Source organism: Buteo buteo, chromosome 5 (genome assembly GCF_964188355.1).
Source record: "Buteo buteo chromosome 5, bButBut1.hap1.1, whole genome shotgun sequence".
In the NCBI taxonomy this organism is placed as follows: Eukaryota; Metazoa; Chordata; class Aves; order Accipitriformes; family Accipitridae; genus Buteo; species Buteo buteo.
In genome coordinates this window covers 8,861,332-8,874,976 of record NC_134175.1, presented here as the reverse complement: position 1 = coordinate 8,874,976, position 13,645 = coordinate 8,861,332, and the positions used below count along the sequence as shown (strand labels likewise).

Genomic DNA, 13,645 nt, shown 5'->3' with positions numbered 1-13,645 from the left:
TGCATTAGGTTAGAAAACATAATACTTGGAAGGTTTTATGGAGCTGATTCTAGAAAATAACAAAACTTGCACATGCAGCCCCCCAGACTTTTGAAAATTATTTTCCATGCCTGCAGCACCTACAGATCCTGTGTGGGCAGCATTTTGTGGAGCATGTGGATCTGTGCTGCCTCTTGCCGGCAGCCTGTGCTCTGGAGCAGCATGGATGTGCACGGGCCAAGAAAATTACTTACTGTCTTTCACCTTTAGACTGTCCTGAGCTGTCTCACCCAAGGGAAGCACGTACCTGGTAGCCTATGTGCTTGTGTTGAACACATCTGTCACGCGTTTTGATTTTTGGGGTCAGCCCAGCCCCTACAGTCTTTGGGCATCCCTTAATCAAGCCCCAGGCTTAGTTTCTTTTATAAAGGAGCTCAATAACTCCCACTGAGACCAAATTAGCTCAGCTCCTGCTAGGAGCTTATAGGGAAGAAATGCAACCAGCAGAAACTGCTGTGACGCAGGCAGCCTTTGTAAAAAAAACAGGCCAACGTTTATTAGTCAACTGGAAGATCGCCTGCAGGATTTTTTTGTTGAGTACGGCTGGAAGGGATGGATCGGATGCACTGCATTCTCCGACTTGCTTCCTTGGATGCGACCTGCTTGCTCCCAGATGAAAATATATGCCTGTTTATAGGATTTCCATTCCTGTTGGCCCAATGTAGCTTTGCAGGAGGGTTGGGGGTTTTTTCTGGGTTTAACTGGTAAAGTGCCATGATAGGTTTGGTTTTTTTTTCCTTGCATATGCCTAAACTGTCCTGCCTTCTGACTCGCGTGGCTGTGTGTTGGTGTGACCTGGCTCGCAGCTGTAATTGCAAACTGTTGATACCAGCGGCGGAAAGCTGTGAAGCTGGCAGAACAGATTGCACCTCATCTGAAGCATTTTATGCTTATTTAAGCTTCAAATGTGGCACGATGTGGCAGTAACCCCAGAGATCTCCTCATTTACATGTGAAATCTTCGGTCATGAGGCAGGGTAGTTGGTACATACCTGTCTGAGCACGTTCAAACAAGTGAGAAGCTCAGCCACGTGTGCAATAAATTGTGTTTCTTTCTCCGCCCCCCCCCCCCCCCCCCCCCCCCCAGTCAAAGCACTTTGCAAGGACTGCGTGGTAGAAAGGTGTCGAATCCTGCGACTGAAAAACCAGTTAAACGAAGACTACAAAACTGTTACGAACTTGCTGAAGATAACAGTCAAGGGGTATGTAAGTCCCAATGCTTTCAAACATTGTCAGATATTTTTTTAGAAGTGCTTAAATAGCTTTTTCCTAACGATTTTACTGCTTGGGCTCCGAAGGAGAACAGAGTTGTGATTCACGTTGCCAACGCTATGCTCTCTCTGCAGGAACGACGGGTTTTGGGTTGGAAAAGCGTCCTTGCGGAGCTGGCGTCAGTTGGCTCTGGAGCAATTAAATGAACAAGACGAAGACACAGAGCACAGTAATGGAAAAATGAATGGAAATGCACAAAACAAAGGTAGTTCTGCTGCTGTAGAGACCCACCAGCTCCGACCGATACCTCCTAACAAAAGACACATCAGGTGTTCCTGTAGCTGTTTTGCTTCCCTTGTGTGAGTAGGGAGGGAAGGATAATAAATCAAATAAAAAGCTCCTTCATTTAAGGAGCTTTTTATTTGATAAGCTTCAAAACTGCTGGGTGATCTTTGTACATGGAGAAGAAGATGAGGTAATAAGTAGTCTTGCAAAGCTGTGTAAAATTACCGCCCCAGACACATGATCTTTTCATCTGCTTTTATCTGAATGAGAGAGCGCAGGGGAAGAAGAAACATGAAAATTACCTTGGGGAAGGGATGAAGATGTTTATTGCGAAGGTCTATGGATGAAACAGCACAGCTGGTAAAGCAGCACTGGCAAAACACAGCCTAGAAGAAAAATCATGAACTGAACTCTCTTCTGTGCCCATATCATGAGTTTGTGAGGTTTTTTAATTTGGCTTCTGCTCTTTAAACCTTTGGAAACTGGATATTTTGTTGAGCTTTTTGTTTCAGAACTAAGGGCAAGAAGCTTGTTTGAATGAAAGTGGAGATGATGGGCTAATGGCATTGATCTTGGGCTTGAAGGCTCCTGGAACACCACAGCCCTCCTGATAATATCCATAAGCTGGCGCTGTTGGTGGAGCTTACGTCGAGAAAAGGGTACTTCTCCACCGAGAACTTGTCATTCCTCAGTGGTGACCTTGGTTTCACAACAGGTCACAACTCCCAGTAGTACATTTGAATTACTCACAAGCCAACTTGCTCGTTAGGCAGGTCGTTAAACACATTATGGTGTTTATGATGCTCCGATTCAGTGGCCAACCTTCTGTCCATGGAGCTAGGATTCTTAACTATAATTTATATGTTAATGTGGGGCTTGTCAAACCCTTGGCAGGCTCCCCTCCTTAGTTTGTCAGGCAGCATCTGTTTTAGATCAGTATCCTCAAGGCGAAGAGAGGACTAATGTTTTGCCAGGAAGGTTTCTGCTCCCTGCGCTCTTACCTAGACTTCTGTTTAGGTTAAACTCCGAGATCTTTGGGAGCAGTGAACCCCTGTGGTGTTTTAGCCTGTAACAAATGCATCCTTTGTAATCTCACAAAGGACGGGCTTGTGCTCCACACACTTCAAAGCACTCCTACATGGCCTGTAGGCTGTAATCCCGCCTGCCCAGAGGCCAAGACATTTGAGAATAACAAATTTCCTTCCAAAGTTTCCTTTGGGTTAAGGGTTTTGCCACAATTTGAAAGGCAGCCATGCTCCTTTGCCCCAAAGATTTTTCCTTTCCTTTGGAGGGGAACTCTGTGCAGTGTTCTTGTTTGATTTTTTTTTTTTTTTTTTTAATTAGATGAATCAAATGAAGAGAAGAGAGAGGAGGAAGAGGAGTTAAATTTTAATGAAGACATTGTTTGCCCCCATGGTAAGTCTCTACGGGGGATGGAGCTGAATATATCTGTTGTTGCTCACTGCTCAAGACATTAACCTTGTAGCCTTTGATCCATCTAAGGCCAACATGAGCAGTTACTGAGGAAATGTGTTTAATTCTCATTGCCTGGTGTTTCTTGACACTCAAACTTTGAGGTTTTATTTGCAAGCACTATAACAGTGCAGTCCAAGTTTTGTAAGGCAGTGAAAGGGCTGTAAATGCAGAGATGCTTAGATGCTGGGCTGCAGAGGGGAGCATCCATTCATTTCGCTAGCGAAGCGACGTGATGGAGTGAGGGCAGCACCAAGGATCTTCAGCCACTTGGAAGCTCTGAAAGTATTAGGAGAAAAACAGGTGGTATAAATCAGTCAAGGCAGAAGCTGAGAGTATCCATTAAAACAGGAGCGCTTACCTAACAACTGTAGAAACATGGGCTTATCTGCCAGTGGCTGTGACTGCTAAGGATATCGATTTACCAACCTGCTGTGCTTTGGTGTCCATTTACATAAGGTTTTGACCCGATGTTAGTTGTTTTGCTAAGTGATGGTTCATTAGCTACATCCTTGGCTACCCTGTTGTTTAAATCTCACTTTTTTAGCTTGTATGTTGCTCCCAGACACAACTGTTCTAGTAAGCTTCTGTTTGGAGGCACCAATTTCCCTGCCAGGGATGCTTGATCTTGTTCCTAGTAAGAAAGAAACATGCCATAAATTAGCAACACATCTCCTGTCATCAAGGCTAATCAAGGATGTGGAGTAATGGCTTGATAAAGCCTCATTTTAAAGCAGAGTGTTTAAGCACTTTGTCATTTGTCACTGCCATTAGCTGTTTTTCAGAGCCTTTAACGCCGTATTTCCCATTGCCACGAGGCTGCTGCTGTTAAATAAAAGCATGCAGTGTGGTGATGAAACATTTAATGTAGCCAGACATGATAAAAATAGGCCAACAGGCCTTTGAAAATATTATGCTGGTAAATCGCTAGTTGATCTGAGACTTTGGGTCATATCAGAGCGAATAATTTTAAATATGGGGACTGCTGGCTGGTCAGATTTCATCATCTTGAGCTAACCTCCAGTCAGAAAACCTTTCCACCTTTAAAATTTCCCTCTGGGAGTGTATCAGCAAATCTGTAGTCTCAGTCCTACAGCCTTAATTTTGGCATGGAGGAAGTTCCTGCCTCCATCGTAGGCTCTGGAAAAGCCAGCACTTTTATCTGTGAGGTCTGGCTGGCCTCCAGAAATGCCATCCGGGCGTTCCCTTAAGAAGTCCCTTTGCGTGTTTGCTGTAATTCTTGCTCTCTGGTAGCTGCCCGAACCCAGCGAATAATTTTTTCCAGATACCATGTTAAGACTTCTTTTGATGTGTGTGCCCAAAACATGTCCTTGGACAGTGGGAGGGGGAAGCAGGGTCAGCAGTGGTTAGGATCATCTTCCAGATGGCAAAGCACTTGTTCCCCGCACACCCAGATCTGATTTTTCCACCTCTCTCCCTCAACAGTGTATTAATCTGTTTTCATTAATCATGCAGTGTGTCAAGGCACTTATTTGTACAAGCTCGGTTTTTTTCCCCCATCCTTGCTGGCTCTGGAAAGCAGCCTGGTCCTGCCTCTGCATATGGTAAAGCTGGGCCACTTGGTCGCGTTTGATGAAGAGCAAGTGGCCAAGTGCTGCAGCGAAGCAGTCCAGCCCGACCTTTGTTTATTAGAGGAAAAGCAGGAGGGGAGCGTTGCTATTTTTTCCCTTTGGGGCTGGCAGAAATCCAGGCTTGGCTGGAGCGAGGAAAGCTGATGGGTCCGTGGGCCTGAGGAGCTGCTTGTAATGTTAAAGAGCTACCAGAGGGTGGGGAGGAAGGAGCCTTTTCTCCCTGTCTTCCTTCTGTAGCTCTTCAGGCTATAGAAAAGCAGATAATAAGGTATCATGCCCTTTGCTGGACACAGCTCAGCACCATGACTTCGTAGTTGCTGTTTTGCTTCCCTCTCGCTGGTGAAATCCACGTTGAGGCGTGAATATTCCCATGCCGCATCCAAATCCGGCTTGCATCTCAGTGTAACACCAACTGTTCCTCTTATTTCTCACTGCGACTGCATGTAGCACAGCCACGCCTTGACTTCCCAGCTGCTGTCTTGTAGGGAGATGCAGTTGTGTTTTCCCCATGGCAATCATCAAGCCTGCAAGCAGGCGGCTAGTTGGATGCCTGAGCCCTCGCCTTCTTCAGTTTTCCCAAGCCTTGTTTGTCCACCAGAGCACGTGTTGTCATGCACACGCGTGGTGTCCAAATGCATGAGCGTGCCCTTTCTGCTATGGCTGTCGCTAAAATGACAACTCCCTCGCACTAAACCATTCTTGGGGATTTTTTTGAGCTGCTTGAGCACGAGGATAAATAATACAGCAGGCAAGTTGTCTGGGGGATAGCTGGTAAATCTTGCTTCAGGTCTTCACACCCCAGTTATTTCCCAGAGCAGATCTAGAGTGCAGAATCTGTCCTTTCCAGATTTTGAGGTGCTTGGATAGATGGCTTCGTGTGCCCTGAGATGATACAGCAGTAATTTTGTTTTTCAAGGGTGCGGAAAGCACCTGGCTCCTGTTTCATAGGGCACGGAGTTAGTCTTCAGCTTGGTAAATGGAGTCGCCATAAAAATGCAGCTATGGATAGCCAAGATGAGAAAACAGTAGCCCCATGCCCTCTTTGGCTTGTCCTTGCTTTTCTTTTGTATTTGATCAGCTGCTTGGGTTCATGAGCTTGGAAATCTAAAGGGCGTTTATATGAATTAAAGTTGTATTATTTTTTTTCCTGTCTAAACAAGGAAATGATAAAGGAGTTGAAGGTGACTTTGTGTATTAGTTGTGCTCTTTCTTGCTGACATGGTGTTGGCTGTTAAGTGCGTGAATATCTTCCCCCACATTTATACCCTGTAATCTCTTAAATCTAGTTAGGGCTACAAAACATTGCTGAGCACGTCAAGAGCAAAGCCCTTCTCTTGGCTCTCTCTCTGCAGGTGACCTGTGCATATCCGAAAATGAACGGAGGGTGGTTTCGAAGGAAGCCTGGGAGAAACTCAAGCAATATTTTCCAAAGGCCCCTGAATTCCCAAATAACAAAGAGTGCTGTTCCCAGTGCAAGGTATTTGAATGCCAAATAACATTACCCTTTTGTTGACCGTAAATAGACGGTCATATTTCTAGTTTTCTTTTTGATATGACCCAGTGCAGTGGAGGAAAGTAATGTCGTCTTTTAATAGCAGCTAGGAACTGAAGCTGTGGTGTAATTAACTGTTTCATGCAGATTTTGGAGCGCGAAGGGGAGGAAAACGAAGCCCTGCATAAGATGATGGCCAGTGAACAGAAGACTTCTCTCCAGAACCTGTTTCACGATAAATGCAGACCTTGCCTGGGCAGCTGGCCTCAGGTACGGGAAGGAGGGCAACCAGGAGAACGTAGCAGGGCTTGGGAGAGGTTTTTATTAGCTTTTATTCCTCTCTCTAAGAAATTTTATTTCACCTGCGAGAGAGGCTGCCTGATAATCATTCACTCAGTCCAAGTGAGACTGTGCCTGCACTGGGAAGCCTGTGCCAGCGGAGCTTACACGTGTGTTGTGCCGAGGTGTGATTTCCCCCGATTAGCTGTGCTGGCGCAGAGCCCTGCTAAAGACACACGAGAATGGCTCGTGTGCCAACATAGCTGTCGCTGGCCAGGAGTCAGCTAGATAAGCAGTGACAATATTTCTGCTGTGGTTACATCCGCCCCTAGAAGAACCGAAACAGTGCGGCCGTACCGGTGGAGGCAGCTTTCCACCGCCCCCCGTTTGCCTTCCCGTGCAGGCCAGGCTATTGCTGCTGGTCAGACAAAATTCACGTGTGCTCCAGCATCCTCCTACATCCTGAGAGCTCAGGCGAAGCTTCCCTAAATGCTGAAGCCCTGCAAATAGGAGTGACGGTCGTGCAAGACCTCTCGTACCGGCTTCTCCCCGGTACAAGCATGCAGCTCTCCAGGACTTTCTTGGGGCTTCGAGGCAGCTCAAAAGAAATGGCACAAGCTGTTGGCTCCACGCCTTGGCTCCTGGACGTCTCGCGGCGCTGATTAATGATTGACTCTTAGATCCTGCCAAGCTGCTTTGGCAGGTGTCTGCCTTGGTCACTCGTACGTGTGAGGGCAGCCTGTTGCTCTCGGGTGCCTTATCCAGCCATGAATAAATATCGAGGTCAATACAGATCCATGTCTCGGAACTGGGGAGCCCCAAAAGGATTTAAATGGGAAACGGTCTGTGCTGAGCTGGAGAGCTGCCAGGCCCTACCAGCAGTATTTAAGGGTAGTAGGTTGGGTCTGCTTTGGTAGCTGGAGTAAGTGATGGAAAGCTGGAGCCCATCACCATGGGTCCGCTTGAAATATGAGGGTCTCTCCAGGCAGTGAGGCTACGTCCTCCGCTGTCTTTGAATTTCCCAAGGGAGCCTGAAAAAAGAGTCGAGGATCTTTTCCTCAAGCTTTTTGAGTTTTCCTGATACCAAACAGTTGAGGTGTGGGGAAGAAAATAAGTGGAGCGGTTTAATCGAGAGGAGATGAAGGGAGATTTAAAAAATATGTATATTCCTCAGGTGTGCTGAATTTTCCTGCAACAAGATGGAGTGAGCCCTTAAATCTGAATTAGGGAAGGTGGTGAGGCTAGGTGAGCATGGAAATGATTTTGTCACCCAGCTCTTAGGATCTTAGTGGTTTCTTGTCCAGGAGCAGACTATATAATGGCAGATCAGTTAGGACAGGAAAACAACGGTTTCTTCTAAAACCTCTGCCTCATGGGGGTGTGTGGCCATAGTTTTGAATCCGTGCTGCTGCCAAAAGGAGAAACTTTTGGATTTTGATGGGTGAAGCAAGTGAGGCAGTTTGGGGTGATCTCACCCCACACCCGTGGGGGTGCAAAGACACATCTGCTTTAGACCCCGCGTACCCAGCAAGAGAAAACACGGTGCTGGGGAGTCTTAGCTGCTCCAGGGAAATGGCCGTTTCCTGCTATGACTTAAAGGTAACGGGATCTAAAGATAAACTAACTTTGTAATAAACATGAGATTAGTAATGTAAGTGCTTAGTACTTGATCCCAAATTATTTTACTTGGCTTTCCCAGCACGCTTGGATGGAGTTGTCATGGTAAAAACGCTGAGGTCTCGAAGAGAATAAGCACTGCAGAAAAAGCTGAACAGTCATTGCTTCTCTATTGTTGGATTAATTTAAAACGATCCTTTTTGTTTTTCCTTTTTTCACCTGCAGGAGACAGATGAGCTGTATATTGTTTCGCAGTTCTTTGTAGAAGAATGGAGGAAATTTGTCAGGTAACTTGGCCCGAGGTTTTTGGTGCTTTTTATTGCTTTTTTGGGGGGCTGTAGATAATGATTTTGCTTTTGAGTCCCAGTGCAGTGTATAGTTACCTGCAGTTTGCCTTTGTGGAAACAAGGAAGCTGATTTTTGCAGGACTCATATCAGTTGTAATACGTTGTAAGAAACTGAATTTCCTTGTTTACCGTGTCTTAACCAGATGGTCGGATTAGATAGTAACCTGATTAGTTTTTTCATCTGTCTGGAGCTGTATCCTAGGCAAAGGTCACCGCTCAATCCTGTTTCCACGGGCTGCTGGTGGTAGGAGATGGAAATCTCTGCTAGATAGGAGAGTAATTTTGCAGCGTGCAGGAACGCAGATCTGATTTCCTCGTTGGTAGTAGCTTAATATTCCCTATTGGAATGCCTTCTGTAAATATTCACCTGTGATTTCTTCTTGGCTGCCTGCAGAGTTGTGGTTTTTGTGAAATAACCTGACCAAGCTTTGCAAACCGCTTTCCTTTGCCTGCGCAGGAGGCCGACGCGATGCAGCCCTGTGTCCTCGGTAGGAAACAGCGCTCTTCTCTGCCCCCACGGGGGCCTCATGTTCACCTACGCTTCCATGACCAAAGAAGACTCCAAACTGTGAGTTTCTTCTCTTCACGCATCTGCCTCTGCCAGGTGCCTTTGTCTCTCACGTGCCTCTGGGAACGTTCCTGGAGGCTTGCTGAGCTGCAGCAACACGAGGAGCAAATGCTTTCCCTTGAACAAAATTAACATAGATGCTTTCTTAGGCTCACCTTAGCCTTCATGTGAGGCAAGACCTAAATTGTCAGAGGATGCTGGGTCAGGAAAAAAGAGAGCTTACTTCAGCTTGGCTAGTTCCTAACAATAAACTACCCTGAATTTGACCGGGGCATAGAAACATCCGGCTTCCTTACGATTTTCTTTCTGTGAGAGTTGCCCCTGGAGCACTGGACACTGGGCTGGAGTTCATGCTCCGTAGCATTTCTTCTGCAATGATGCAGAACTAAAAGTAGCAGATCTTCTACTCCTCTCCTCCTCCATCCTCCCTCCGGCATGACTGGAGCAGAACAGCGTCACTAATGACACGCTACTGTTTCCCTGTTATCTTGGGCGTACAGGCCCTCCCATGTAGCTGGAGTTATGGATTGGTTTTGCAGCTTTTCTTTCATTAACAGACTAAAAAAGAAAAGGGGAGGCTGTTCAGGAGCTCAGAGCTTGGCTTTTCCATGTCATAAAGCGCGTTCTTGTTCCTTTGCACAGTATAGCTCTAATATGGCCCAGCGAGTGGGAGAGGATTCAAAAACTCTTCGTCGTGGATCACGTCATCAAAATCACCCGAACGCAGGCTGCCGGGGCAGACCCCGAGAGTGCGCTTTACGGCTCTGAGCCCCGTGAGTGAATCTTTTGCCACTGTCCGCACTCTATTCTTTTGCTAATTGGTGCCCACTCCCTGGGAAATGGCTCCTTTTTCGGATAAAGGGTCAGATCTAAGGGGATCAGTGGTAAACAGGGAGCTTGGCAGATGCCTGTGGTTATGTGATCCACTCCAGGTTAGCGGTGAGAGGCATTGGGCAGGTGTCTCCAAGGAGCTGAAGCAATTAAGTGCATTTTTCCTTTGTGCCTCCCCAGAACTCTGTCCAGAGTGCAGAGAAGGGCTGTTATGCCAACAGCAGCGTGACTTGCGTGAGTACACACAAGCAACCATCTACATCCATAAAGTGGTGGATAATAAAAAGGTACGGGCTTTCTCCCTCGGTCCTTGCTCATCCTGGCTCAGTTTCATTTAACAGAAACTGCAACAAGTACCCAAATAACGATCTGAACACGGTGGCGAGACGGCTATCGCAGCCTCCCGCGTCCCGGCAGGATTGGGACCTGCTGGTGGGGATGCTGGGTGGCCTGTGGTGGTGGGCAGGGCTGCTCTCTGCAGGCAAAACACACCCAGCTCTGTGGCTCATGGAAGCTATTGCTTTGGCGAAAAGAGCAAATGGGAAAATTCTCGCTGGAGCCGCTCTGAAAATTTGGTCTCCTCAAAGCTTCCTTTTGCCAAACCAAATCCTTTGTGTTATCAGGTATCTTCATGGCTGTTCCCAGCTTTGATTATTTTAGGCAGTGTTGTAACCATTTCTGTATTCGTAATTGCGTTATCGGGCTCTACCTGTTCTCCTCCGTGTCCAGTATTTGTCATTTCCTTTCTTGTTTGCTCAAGCGACATTTATTCCTAGATAGAAATAAGGTCTTAACTCTGTGCTGATGAAATAGCAGTGAACTTAGAGATGGTTTTCAGGATCCCCTACAAAGCTGTGAATTATGTCTCTGCTTTACTGGTGCCTTAAGGGATCAGTATCAGTCTAGAATTGCCTTTACAGGTGCCCAAAAGCTGGTTACAGTAAGTCTTCTTCCTTAGGGCTTGTTTTATGTTTTAAGGGGGAAACCAAAGCTCATGGGCAAGCTCAGATAAAGATGTTCCCTGCATCTTTGCAGCATGGGTGGTTTGGGTTTTTTTACCTCTCATTGATTTCCACCTCCCTGTCAATCTAAGGGAGGAACTGAAGCGTGGAGAACTGCAGGGTTCTGGAGGCTGGATAGGTTTCTGCCTTGGTTGTGAGATGGAGAGCATGCAGCACAGTGGCTGCTCAAGAGAGCCATCAGCTAGGGGATATCAGCCTGTCTGGAGGCTGAATCTCGAGGCTGTATCTTGGCTCTGGTGCAGAGGAGGGTGGTGGTTTTTTTTTCTGGGGCTGGACAGGACTCCACTCACACGTGGGGCTGGCAAAAAACAGGCAGCTATTCTTTGCCGAGCAGCTGGAGTTGGAGAGAGGAGGCGAGAGCTTGCCTGCAAGATCCCTCATTAACAGGGCAGCCTCAGCAAGATGCAAAGCAGCAATAATGCTTGCCAGCAGCGCGGCAGCACTGCCCGCGAGGATTGCAGACGGTGACACTCGAAGCTGCTGCTTCCTTCCCCACCAGTTTTGATTTGCAAAGCCAGGGAGCATTTCCCATTCCCTTGCCCCTGCTCTTCCCCCACTCTGCAACCCCAGGGTACCTCCTCCAGCTGACACTGCAAGAGGGAAGCCATGGCCATATAAAATCAGCGTAGGGCAGCACTGCTGGAATCCGGAGGGCTCTGGGGAGGCTGCGGTTGGTGCTGGATGTTTGGAAGCTGGGATTGTATTGTTAATTGCAAATACATTGACGGAGAAGCGAGCTGTCGGGCATCCAGGATGGAGAGCGCACCAGTCTCCTGGGCTCTTGCAAACCCCAGCTCCAGCTGAAGCATAGATTTGAATTCAAGTCCGGCAGATCCGTGCCTCCTGGAGTGACTTATACAGAACTGAACATCCTTTTTATTTATATGTTTGTGTAAATTATTTAGATTTCATTTACTTACAACCTCCATACCCATAAATAATGGTGCTGAGTGCCTCTGTTGGTCTGCTGTGGGGATGGCTAAGTGTCTAATTTACAGATAATATTCCTTTCTCTGTGTTAGGGCTTTCGTAATACACTTAGATGAACCAGAGAAGCAGCCAGCTAATGGGAAAGAAATCAGTCCAGGCCCCTGGAGACTTTCCCTTTGCCTAGAGAGGAGGGTAGGTCCTGAGCTGCAGGAAGCACCTGCAATTCAATAGAGAAGCTTGTTCTCCAGAGCCGAATCCCCCCATGGTTCAGTGCAGCTGGGGAGGGGTGGAGAAGACTTTGCAGAGCATGTGGAGCAGATCCCTGGGTTGTTCCTGCTCTGCCTCGGTTCATTGGATCAAGGTGGCATCCTGGAAGTCTCTGCAAGCTGTTTACCATGATGTGACAGTGTGGATTGATGCTGTCGGGTTAGTTACGGAGAATGATTTTTATGACTTCAGGTAATGAAGGACGCTGCTCCAGAGCTGAACGTGAGCAGCTCCGAAGCTGAAGAGGAAAGGGAGGAAAACAAGCCAGAGGGGGAGCAAGACCCAGATTTTAACCAGGTAGAGATCAAAAATACCACCAGGTTCCTTGGGTTTTGCATCATCTTCTAGAGTCAGCATGATGGGATAGCCGCCCTCCATTTGCCACTAGCAGGCAAAAACAACAGTGTCTTAAATTATTTTAATGGTCATACTACACCATCCCTTTGTTTTTTGGAGAGATCAAATATTGATGGTGACTCCTACGCTTGGCTGGTAATCCGCCCCACACTAGCATTAGAAGCAGGAACCGAGGTTTCAAGCAAAGTCCTTTGGTCCTCTTGGTACTTGCATGCAGTGGTTTGCTTTTGAAGGGACTTTTCAGCACTTCGTGCCTTCCCTCGCATGTCGGACTTGCCCGAAACACAGTCCAGGGTAAGGGGAGGTTGTATTTTCCACCAATCCCAAACTTGGGCTCCTGATTTTTGCCTCTTGTTTCTAGACTAACGGTGGTGCGAAGCGCCAGAAGATCTCTCACCAGAGCTACATCACTTACCAAAAGCAAGGCATCAGGCGAAGCACCCGGCACCGGAAAGTCAGAGGGGAGAAAGCGCTGCTTGTTTCTGCTAATCAGACACTGAAAGAACTGAAAATACAGGTAAGGTGTTTTTCCTCCAAGGAATGAGTCGTCTCGAGTAAGAAAACACAAAATGAGGAGCGTGTGGCTGGGAGGGGATGGAGGGGAAGAGTATAAAATCCCATGTGGCATCAAAAGGCCCATGTTGCTCTTCTAAACGTGGTATTTTTGTGTAGCTCAGTGGTATGTTTTTCCCTCCGCAAAAAATCAGCGTGTCTCATTGTGTTGGCACAGATCATGCATGCATTTTCAGTTGCTCCCTTCGACCAGAATTTGTCGATCGACGGGAAGATACTGAGCGATGACACCGCAACGCTCGGCAGCCTGGGAGTCATCCCTGAGTCCGTCATTTTATTAAAGGTAATGTGAGAGTCTGGCTGCTGAAAGGAAGTTGAATAAAGCAGAGAATTGAACTGATTTTTGTACAAGCAAAGAAAAACGTGTTGTGGTGCATGTGAAAACTGCCATGCACTAGGTGTGCCCACCCGTGGGTGCTCGGTAGCCTAATTTAATGAGTTCCTCCTGAAGCTCCTTGGAGGAGGAAAATCCTCTTTTTTTTTAAAGGAGCTTTTATTATCTGGTCTTTGCTGCTGAGCTGGATGCCTACCAGCCCAAAATATGGCTAAAGTATGGAGCAAGTCCTCCCCTCTTGTTCCCAGACAGTGTTTGGGCAAGAGACCTGTTCCCCGCTCCCCTCCAGAGCAGCACCATGAACTGTTCGGGCTGTGAACTTCCAAACGAGGTGCCTTGTTCGTTAATCCCCTGCTCCACTTTATTTTCCAGGCTGATGAACCAATTGCAGATTATGCAGCGATGGATGACGTTATGCAAGGTGAGGC

The 13,645-nt window shown here is 47.2% G+C and overlaps 1 protein-coding gene across 4 annotated transcripts in view; it reads left to right on the top strand.

The window, feature by feature from the left end:
• USP48 (ubiquitin specific peptidase 48) overlaps positions 1-13,645 on the top strand; it is a 30,350-nt gene that overhangs the window by 14,457 nt on the left and 2,248 nt on the right. Inside the window, exons 13-25 of one of the 4 annotated variants that reach the window (XM_075027644.1) lie at positions 1,126-1,240; positions 1,385-1,515; positions 2,880-2,951; positions 5,953-6,077; positions 6,240-6,362; positions 8,214-8,275; positions 8,793-8,903; positions 9,546-9,676; positions 9,915-10,021; positions 12,146-12,250; positions 12,672-12,827; positions 13,041-13,166; positions 13,590-13,638. In XM_075027644.1, the coding sequence (XP_074883745.1) occupies positions 1,126-1,240; positions 1,385-1,515; positions 2,880-2,951; positions 5,953-6,077; positions 6,240-6,362; positions 8,214-8,275; positions 8,793-8,903; positions 9,546-9,676; positions 9,915-10,021; positions 12,146-12,250; positions 12,672-12,827; positions 13,041-13,166; positions 13,590-13,638 (1,413 nt within the window). Of the gene's footprint in view, positions 1-1,125; positions 1,241-1,384; positions 1,516-2,879; positions 2,952-5,952; positions 6,078-6,239; positions 6,363-8,213; positions 8,276-8,792; positions 8,904-9,545; positions 9,677-9,914; positions 10,022-12,145; positions 12,251-12,671; positions 12,828-13,040; positions 13,167-13,589; positions 13,639-13,645 lie in introns of those variants that run through there. The other 3 variants (XM_075027645.1, XR_012650373.1, XR_012650372.1) reach the window with 3 other exon arrangements.